The 10,285-nt window shown below is 59.3% G+C and overlaps 1 protein-coding gene across 1 annotated transcript; it reads left to right on the top strand.

Annotated features, from left to right (window-relative positions):
• Positions 1-1,017: 1,017 nt before the first annotated feature.
• CAMK2N1 (calcium/calmodulin dependent protein kinase II inhibitor 1) lies at positions 1,018-3,262 on the top strand. The gene is made up of 2 exons (XM_038166728.2): positions 1,018-1,421; positions 1,895-3,262. The coding sequence occupies exons 1-2, from the start codon at positions 1,259-1,261 to the stop codon at positions 1,963-1,965; spliced, it is 234 nt and encodes a 77-aa protein (XP_038022656.1). The 5' UTR covers positions 1,018-1,258; the 3' UTR covers positions 1,966-3,262.
• Positions 3,263-10,285: the final 7,023 nt, after the last annotated feature.

A 10,285-nucleotide genomic window follows, 5' to 3' on the forward strand; every position in this document is an offset into this window, starting at 1 on the left:
CCTGCGCAGCGAGCGGCAGCACCCCAAAAAAAAACCACCCCAAAACAGCCCTGTCCTGCCAGGGGACCGCGGGGATGTCACCCCCCCGGGATGCGGGGAGCCTAAAAATAAGCTTTTGGGGTGGGGGCAGCGCTGTCCCCGCTGCCTTTCGCCTCCTGTTCTGGAGCTGCTCCCCGCTCCCTTACGTAAGGAGCTGGCAGCTCGGGGGTGTCGGGGGCGTTCGCACGTGGCGCTGCCAGCGCAGGGGGACGGGGACAGGGACGGGGGCAGCGAGCCCAGCCCCGCTCCCCCGGCCTTCACCTGCCCCAAAACGCCCCGTTGTGTCCCAGTCCTGTGCAAATAGATTTTTTTTTTTGTCCCCGCTGCCACCCAGAGCTCTGGGCTCCCATAGATGGTTATGGGGTGGCTCTGGTTCTGCATAGATTATTATCGGGCAGCTCCAGGCTCCCCATAAATTGTTATAGGGCATCTCTGGGCTCCCCATAGATTATTATGGGGCAGCTCTGGGCTCCCTGTAGATTGTTACAGGCTGGCTCCAGGCTCCCCATAGATGGTTATAGGGTGGCTCCAGTTTTCCTATAGATTGTTATAGAGTGGCTTCGGGCTCCCCAAAGATTGTTATGGGGCATCTCTGGGCTCCCCATAGATTGTTATAGGGCATCTCCTGTCTCCCCATAGACTGTTATAGGACATCTCCAGGCTCCCCATAGATGGTTATAGGGTGGCTCCAGTTTTCCTATAGATTGTTATAGGGTGGCTTCGGGCTCCCCATAGACTGTTATAGGGCATCTCCTGCCTCCCCACAGATTATTATGGTGCATCTCCAGCCACCCCACAGACCACCCCCAGCCACCCTGGCGGTCTCACCCCTCACCCCCCACCCCCTCACCCTCCGCGCTCCCCCCCTGGCTTTGGGGGCACCCCGGGGGATCCCCTCTCCCCCCGGGGCCACCCCTCCCGGAGGCGTTCCCTCTATCCCGGTACCGGGGGGGGGCCGCTCCCCGCTCCGCCCCGCTGCCCGCCCCTCGCTCCTCTATCGCCGCCGCCGCCGGTGCCACCGGCGCGGAGCCCCCGGAGCCGCCAGAACCGGGCCGGGAGCGGGCCGGGATGTGACGGGGCGGTCGCCCCGCTCCGCCGAGCCGCTGCCCCGGGGGGGTTCGCGGGCCCCCCGAGCCCCGGGAGGCTGTCGGGGGGGGGAGGCGGCACCAGCGGGCCCCCTCCTCCCGCCGCCGGGTGTCCCCCCCCCCCCTCCCCGGGGATGGCGGAGGAGGGGTCGCCCTACGGCGAGGGGCAGCTGGCGGGGGGCGCGGCGGGGGGGGAGCTGCCTTTCCCCGTGCGCCTCCGTGGCCCCGACGGGCTCCTGGCGGCCGGGCAGGGCAAGAGGCCGCCCAAACTGGGGCAGATCGGGCGCAGCAAGAGAGGTGGGTACCGAAATTATGGGGGGGGGGAAACGGGAACCTGCTCCGGGGACCCCCCCTCCCCGGGGTGCGCGCCCCGCGCTTTGCGCGCTCGGGGATCCCAAAGGTGCGGCGCGGTCCCCCCCCGGGGTCCCTCGGTGAACCTGCTCCGGGTTGGGGTCGTGCGCTGGGGATGCTCCCCCCCTGTCCTGGAGATCCCAAGGGTGCCCCACATCCCCCCCCCCCCACCCCAAGGACCGTGCCCCCCACCCCGGGCACCCTCCGCATCCCCTCCCCGGGACCGTGCCCCTGGGGTGCTCCCCATGCCCCGGGCACCCTCCTCATCCCCCCCCAGCACCGTGTCCCCCACCCTCAGCACCATCCGCATCCCCCCCCCGGTACCGTCTCCCCGCCGGGCTCTGCCGCATTCCCAGCCCCGCTTTTGTTTTCATTTTTTTTTTTCCCTTTCTTTATTTTTTTTTTTTCCTGCTTTCCAGTGGTTATCGAAGACGATCGGATCGATGACGTGCTGCAAAACCTCTCCGAAAAGGCCCCTCCCGGGGTTTAATACCTCTCCGGGGACGTTCGGTGAAAACCAGGGGCTGGGGGGGCGGTTTCCAATATCCCAGGTTTTGGGCAAAAATTAACTAAAAACAAAAAAAAAGCACCGGGAGAAGCAACGCGCCGGGCTCGGAGCGCCGTCACCGCCAGCACGCCGCGCAGGGGATGCGGGCGACAGGACAGCACAGGATCCCCGGCAGGTGCAAAATCACATCCAAAAAAAAAAAAAAATTAATAATAATTGGGGAAAAAAAAAAAGAATAAAACCTGCTCCAAAATCCCCCCCCCAGCCACGTCCACGAAGGCTCGCGAGGGACGGAGGCGCTGCGGGGTTCCTGCGCCGGGGACGGCGAGCGCAGCGCCGGGGCTCGGACCCTGGGGTGGCGCCGAGCGGGCGCCTTGTTTACACGAGTTAACCTTGCAAAAATGAATCCGTGCACTTGGAGGTACCGTGCTACTGGTTCTGTTCTTCGATTTCGTTTTGGGTTTTATTTTTTATTTTATTATTATTATTTTTTTAATTTTTTTTCCGTTGGTGTCTTTCGCTGTTGGGAAATGATATAAAATATATATAGATATCTATATTTCGGTCGCGTTTTAAGGTTCGCAATGGAATGCGTGGCGCGGGGGGGGGGGGAAAAAAACAAAACACAACTTTTATAAAGGAGCGGACTGGAGGGAGAATCGTGGTTTTATTTTTTAAAGCTTGCACTTCTTGGTTGCTGTGAGCAAACGGCTCTGTGCAGACGGAGATTTTATATGTACGGGGGGGGGATGCTCGGCCTTTTTAACAACCATGCAGTCTGTAGTGTGGGTAAATTTTTTTTTTCTTATCTTGTGGCAGTTTCTTCTCTTCAATGGACTGTATTAAAAAAAAAAAAAAATCGATCAAAAATTAACCTGATGGATGTAATCATCACAAGAGTGCCAAACGCTGGGTGCCGGGGAGCCGCGTTTCCTGCCCGGGCTTTGCGCTCTCGCGGGCAGCGCCGGGGCTTCGCTCGGCTCCTACGCCTCTGTCGGTCTCTCGTGGGGTTTCTTTGACTTCTCTTTTCTAGTCTTTCTTTTTAACTCTTTTGCATGACATGCAAAAAAAAAAAAAAAAGAAGAAAAAGAAAAAAAAAAACAAGCACCTCTCGTGCGAGGGCCTATTTTATTGTTTTCTGTTTGCGACTCTGAATGACAGACCTCAAGCCAGGTTTCCTTTCCTCCTTTTCTTAAATATCGTGTATGGTGCACTTCTCCTCCACTACACAGGGCTATTTCTGCAATGTACCAATAAAAAGGAAAATGAGACAAAAGCAGAGCGAGCCGGAGGTGCCGTGCTTTGACGGGGGCCGGAGGGGGGGGGCACGGCGCCGTGACCGGGGCCAGCGCGTCTGAATAATTGATTGCCATTAATATTTATTGGGGGCAGGGTTATTTATTTTGTTCGTTTGATGGGAAAACACCTCTGGGGGAGGAATTCGGGGTTAAATTCCATGTGAGGCTGCCCGAGCAGCCAACGGGGGGCACGGAGAACCCCAAAACAGCTCCGTCCCTGCTGCTCAACCCTCAGCGCCCACAGATCCAGGCACTCCCCTGGCAAAGGCACTGATAACATTCAGAAAATTTGGGCGGTTTGGTGGGGAGGCCCCAGATTTCAGAAATCCCCCAAAAAACCCGATTGTGCGGGTGCATCCCCGGGCCCCAGGTGCTCTAAGAAGCCACGGCTGAGCCCTGAACACGGAGCTGGGGGAATCGGGGACGGGGGGGTTCTTAGGAATAAGCATCCCACAGTAAAACCCACTGCTGGGCAGAGCTGGTGCTACCCTGCAGAGACAGGAGGTGCCCGAAAGTGGTGCCGTGATCGCTCCATGGGGTGGGTTTTGGTCTCAGCTTTCGTGATTTTGGGGCTTCGGAGGCAGGGTGTTTTTTTGGGCATGCCTTACCCCATGAGTGCTCACCCTCCTGCACACACAGGACAGCGTGGCTGCTTATTTCTCTTTTTTTTTTTTTTTGCAGCTTGTAATGGGTACGGGATGGCTGGGAAGAGTGGCTAAAACATTCCCTTAAAAAAATAATAAAATTCAACCTGTTCGTGGTGCTTTCCCCACGGGTTCAGCCGAGGTTGTGGCCATGCAGCACGGGCAGCCCTCGGCACCGGGGATTTCCATCCGGTGACCCTGCTGAACAGGAGATGGGCACACAGGAGGGTTTTTTCCCCTAAATTAATGGGTTTTGCCCCGGGCAGCATCCATGGGGTGTCTGGGTGCAAGCAGAGCAGGCCGCACCCGTAGGAAAAACCAACCATGGCTGGATGCAGCCACCAGCACCCGCTCCGATTCACCCAAACCCCTCCGTTTCGCATGAAAAACCCGACCTGCGGCCCTGGGAATTGCCAGGCACGTCTCCAATTTCCTCCCATCCCAAATCCCAAATCCCCTCACGCCCAGGAGGAGCTGTGTGGGGGGGTACAAAGCAGAGAAAACCAGAGCCTGAAGCAGGGGGGGGAGCCGAAAGCAGAGGCAATCCTGCTGAACCACAGCCCGACCTTCCCCATGCATCTTTCATGCGCGGCGCCGGCCGCTGTGCTCAATAAATAATGGGGTGGGAGCGCACGGCGGGGCCCCGGGGGGGACGGGGGCAGCCGGGAGGATGGGGGGAAAAGGAGAGGAGCGTGGTGGTGATGAGCAGGAGCCTGCTGGGGTTCCCCGGCCACGTGGAGACGCTGCCCCGAAGGAGGATTTAAGGCTTAAGCTGGGGGTTATGGCGTGCATTATTTAGCAGATGGCCCCGCGCAGCCCGCGGGCTCCCCGGTGACCTTGGTGGGGCGAGGACGGATCCGGTGACACGGGGCTAAAGGGAACGCACGCACACACACCCCACACACACCATACACACACGCACGACCCTTCCTTGAGCTGGCTCGGAGCAGCTCCAGCGCTGCATCCCCATGGAAACTGCACCAAATAAAAGCCGGGGCCAGCCGGCTGCTCTCGGTAGGGGAAAGGAAAAAAAAAATTAAGGAAAAAGCTGAAACGCGAGCGGTTTGCGGGTTTGTGGCTTTATGGCCGGAGAGATTTGGGGAAAGCAGCCCCAGGGTCCCAAGGGGTGAGGTGCTGAGCTCCCTGCGGTGCCTGCAGGATGCCGGCCCCACAGCCAGGTGTGCGCATCCATCCCGTGTCCCTGTGGGTTTGGGGGCTGGGGGTTTTGGGGTTGGGGAAGGTACCGGGATCCCTTCAAGCCCCCAATGCAGGCTCCAAATCCCCACTGCAGCAACCTCGGGCAGCATCACCCCTCGCATCTGGGGCAGGAATTTAAGACCTGGTGTTGGGAAGGGCCAGGGATCCCGCCGGGAGCGTCCTGGGTTCGGATTTCCCTGGGATGCCAACGGGGCTGCTCCGTCCTCGGGGTTTTCTCATGCGACGCCCCTACGGGCTCTGCCGTTCCCAAAGCAGCTGAGGCAGGACTGAGGCAGGCCATGCTCTTATTTATTTATTTATCTATCTATTTATGGGGAAAAAATACGTTTCTAACCTCAAAACAAAGCCTCTCAGCCCCGTGCCCGAGGAAAGGAGCTGCACTGCCGCGGAGCGCTCTCGCCGCGCTGCCCCGCGCGAAGCCCCGGCTTGCAAAACCCCACAGAAAAGCGCGGGCACCCACGGTGCCGCCTGAAATAAATCCTCGTCCCCCACCAGAAATAGGGCACGGCAAAGTAGGGCAGCGGTTCCCTGCGAAAGCCGGTTCTTTAGTCCTCGTGCGGGGAAAGAGGGGTGGGACACGGCCGTCAGAGCCACGCAGCCGAGGCAGGGGATGGAGCCGGCCCCATCCCACCCCAAAAAAGCCTGGGGGTGGTGGGGATATTGGGATCTGGTCAGGGTTTGCTGGGCCTTTCACCCTTTGGAAGAATGGGGAGATTTCCCCCATTTTGGTGAAACCCGGAAAAAATCAAGAGGGAAAGGTGAAAACCAGGGGAGCCTCCCGGGGGGTTTCGGATCCCAACCCGGTAAAACCCCGGTGCGGGAGGAGCAGGGCTGGTGGCAGAGGTTCCTCATTGAAAAGCCACAGCTGCTCAGAGCTGGGGGGTTTCGGTGACCTTTGGTGGGTAAAAAACACACAAAAAAGACACAAAAACGGTCGTTCTGATGGCTTTGGGCCCCTCCTTGTGACATTGGTCCTGCCCCGACCTGCCAGCGGGGCCCCCGTGTCCCCACACCAAAGGGATTTCGGGTACATCGTGCCCTGGGGGGTGCTGCCCTCCCATTGACCCTGTTCCAGGGCATTCAGAGGTTGTGTTTTTTTGTGTTTTTTTGTGTGTTTTTTTTTTTTTGGGGGGGGGGCGGCATTCCCATAGGATTTGTGCTCTGCTCCAGGAGAACAGCACAACCCCAAGATGTTGGGGTGCTCCCTGCAGCAGCCGATGCTCCCCCAGCACCAAGCCCGAGCAAAAACCACGGCACCAGACTCCCTGGTGATGATGAAATGATGAATAAAACGATGATTTTGGGGGGTTCATTTCCCATCTGGGAAGTTCGGGGGCATTTAAACTCGCTGGTAGATGGGGGAACATCGCTGCTGTTTTGGGGCTGCTCGCCCCTTCCCATGAAATTGCTCACAGTGAGGAAACCGGAGCCACGCACACAGGCTGGGGCACTAACAGAAAATAAAGCAAAATAAGCAACAAACAGATATATAAAAGGAAAAAAAGAAGTGATTTAGCACCTTAAAACCCCCGTGGTTAGTCACGGCGCGGGGCCGGGGCCAGGCTCTGACTCAGCTCCGCGCTTGCCCCCGTGCTGCTCCGAGCGTGCCAGCACCTCCTGCCATCCCCAAACCTCCACCAGCACCAGGCAGCCTGGTCTGGGAGCTTTTGGGGATGGAAATGGATGTAATTATAGAAATATAATCTGTAAGGTCTGTCTGGGGAGGGGAGGGGGCGGGGGGGTCTTGCTTCTGCAGGGGCTTGAGACCAAAAGGGGAGCCGGGTGCTGGGTGCGCCGGGCGCTGGCGTCTGTGCGAGGCCTCGCCCCGAGGGATGGGGACCAGCAGTGACATCCCAAGGGCCTGTAGGAGAATGGATTCGAGGTAAAATAAATGAAATCAAATCAAAATTAACCCTAAGGGGGTTGCAGCCCAGGCCAGTGCCCTGGGGGTGGTGGCCCCCAGGTCCTCCCTGGCGGATTTGGCCGTGCCACCGGCACCCCTCGGGGTGGGTTAACCACGAAGCCCACAGCCCTGCGGTGTGACGGGGAGGGAGGGGAAGCTCTTGGCCCCCAGATTTTGCTGTTCTTGCCCACCTGCGGCGCGACATCCCTGAGCTTAATGAGGTGAGCAATTAACAGAGCCCCCCGGGAGCCAGGCAGAACCGTGCTCACGGCTGCGCTCAGCCTGGGAAAGGTGGCTCGGGGGGGGGGGGACACAGAAAGGAGGACCAGAGAGGGTCACGGGGACAGCACCATCAGTGCAAGCTTCTGTTCTTTTCTTTTCTTTTCTAATATTCTATTTTTTTCTGATATAAACCTCAGAAGCCACACTGCAAAGCAACCAGCAGCCCCGGTACTTAGCAGGGATGCAGCAGCTCGGCACAAAGGACCGAATTTCCACCATCCCCCTGCATGTGAGAAGAACCTAGGGGCAGGGAACCTGGACAGACCAATTTCCTTTCCTCCCCAGGACCCTTTCCCTGCAGAAAACCCAAACCACAGCAACCCGGTACAGCTTACCCCGGTGTCGGTACCACTCTGCATAGACCAAAAAATAAAAAAAATGGCATTAAAGCCAGGTGCTGAACCCCTTGTCCAGGCTGATACGGGAGCCTGTTACAAAGCTGCCCACCTCAGTAAACCCCCCCCCAAAAAAAAGCCCCAAAACGCCCCGTTTTCCCACTCAGGCTGCCTGCGGGAGGACGGGAGCGGGGTCGAGGCGTTGGCGGCGCGCGAAGGTGCGGGGCGGCCGGCAGCTATTTACGGGAGATGTCAGCACCCACTGACAGCCCTGGCAGCTCGCTGCTGCACGCACGGGCGCGAGCGCCCCTGAAATCCATATGTGCTTTTATATATAGGACGCTGGCACTGATGGATTTCTGCCAGGCGGCTCCGAATCACCAGGGGCTGCTGGAGGGGGGGGACCATGGGCACGCTCCGAACCCATTTGGGGTGCGAGGAGTTGGGGTTCAACGCCACAGCTCTGCCTTCCCCTCCTGGGGGCTGCATTTAGGGGGCCTCATCCCCCTGTACCCGGTGGTCGGAAGCCCCTGGGGTCCTCCCCACCTTCCCCTTGGCACCCGGGGTCGCTCCTGGTTTTGGCTCCGTTTCCTGGGGTTTGGGGACCCGGCCAAGCCAAACGCAGCCGCTTGTGTAACGTTGTGCTCCAAAAGCTTCTTAAACACTCACATATTTCCATTGGATTTCCCTTGCCCCGCGCTGCTGATTACTGCAGTATTTATGTATAAATAGAAGCTGTCTTCCCCATAATCTGCTCGTTTCTCCTCGTTAGCTCAGGGCCGGGCCCACCGCTTCGCTCAGCACCGAGTCCAGGCTCTGCTTCGGGGTTTGCCGGGACCCGGTGGCACTCGATGTGCCCGGATCCAGCCGTTTTCCTCCAAATTCACTTTTTTAAGCCATTCTCTTGGGGGTTCCAAGGCGTGAGGGCTCCAGCAGCAGGGACGGAGCCCGCTTGGGGCACCCGATGCCCTTTCGGATGGCGCAGGGAGGTGGATGCCGAGGTGAGGGGGAAGGAAAAAAACCTCGTTCCCCAAATCCACATGCCTCTTATCATCCTCCCCATCCTCACACCTGCTGGCTCAGGGCACGCTCGGGCCACGATTCCTTCCCAGTACCTTCCTCCAGCCTCACAAAGCCTTTTTTTTTTTTTTTTTTCCCCCCCTAATTTACGGAACGTCTCGGTTTGTTAATTATTTTAATCATTATTACTCATCTTTCCCTTCCTCCCCCCTAATACTTCATCCCGGGCCCGTCAATCATTTTAATAGCTGTTTACAACCCATCATCAAGTCTTGCATAACATCCACATGACTGCGCTCAGATGCCTCCGACACCCAAACCTGCCCCGGGCTCTATTTCGGGAGCGCTGAAGCCCACGGCACCGAGCGGCCGCATCCCCCGGGATGCCAAAAACCCTGGGGAGAAGCATCCCTCGGGCAGGACCACGCTGAGGCTGACCCGAGCCAGCCCTGCCCTGGGATTTTTGGGGCCAGGGCTCATTTTGGTGGTGCCGACACCCCGCCGAGCACCGCGGGCGGATGATGCTCCGCTGCACCTGTTTTAAGAAACGGCACCAAACCCACCCCAATTTTGGGTGGCTGCGGCCGCGCTGCATCGCCGCTACCCGCACCCCGGCCTGGGCAGCGGGAGGAGGAGGCGAGGGGGGGTTACGAAGCACAGAAATGCTGCTAAAAAGCCCGTTTTCCAGCAATATGTGGAGCTCTGCTCGCCGCAGCGCCCGTCGGCGGCGGGTTGGCGGGCGGACGGGGGCAGAGGCGCAATCTGTGCTTGGAGAGCTGCCGGCATGCTTGCAGCCCTTCCAGCAGGCACCGGCGGGGCTGGGGGGTGGCGAGGGCTCTTTTTTAAGCTCTGCTGTCCTCCCCCTCTCCCGCGGGTTTCATAACCCTCCCAGGCGAGCGAAGGCTCCCCCCCGGTGCCGGCTGATGAACCCCTGCCGGGGGTCTCAGGGGGGACGCAGCGGTGGCCGGCACCGATGCCTTGCAGCACAGCGGGGTTTGGGCTCCAAGCCCTGAGTTAGGACTGCGGTTTTGCACCGGGGCTGCCCCAATTGGGCCGTTTCTCATCCCAAAACCACCCCTCTGCGGAAAGCACAGAGCAATCCTGCCCGGTGCTGGCTCCCCGGGGAGCCGGAGCCGTTCTCTTGCCGTGGAGAAGCCGCAGGCAAATATTTATTGCCACGGCGCGGAAGGAGTTTATTCATTAAGCCCCGACTGACAACGGCAACCAAATGAATTTCTCCTAATGAGGTGCTCGCCGTCACCTTGGCGACAGCACCGCAGCACCCGGGCTGCGGACTGAGGCTGAACCAGGGCAAAGCCCCCAGGACAAGGGGGGGCTGAAGCCACGGGGACCCGGCCCCACGCTGGGGAGACCCCGGCACCCCCCTGCTCTCATTAGCAGCCCAATTAGCCAAACGAAGGCAGCTGATGAACCCAGAGCACGGCGGGCGGGCGCTTTTCCAGCACATGGTGGTCGCCACCAGCTCGGTCGGGGTGGGGCGGTGGCGCTAAGGTGGCTTTTGCCATCTTTTTGTCACGGCCTGCTGGAAGCTCGGTGGCTCCTTCCCCTCTGAACCCCGGCTGCAATTCACACATGCAGGCA

Source organism: Anas platyrhynchos, chromosome 22 (assembly GCF_047663525.1).
Source record: "Anas platyrhynchos isolate ZD024472 breed Pekin duck chromosome 22, IASCAAS_PekinDuck_T2T, whole genome shotgun sequence".
Lineage (NCBI taxonomy): Eukaryota > Metazoa > Chordata > Aves > Anseriformes > Anatidae > Anas > Anas platyrhynchos.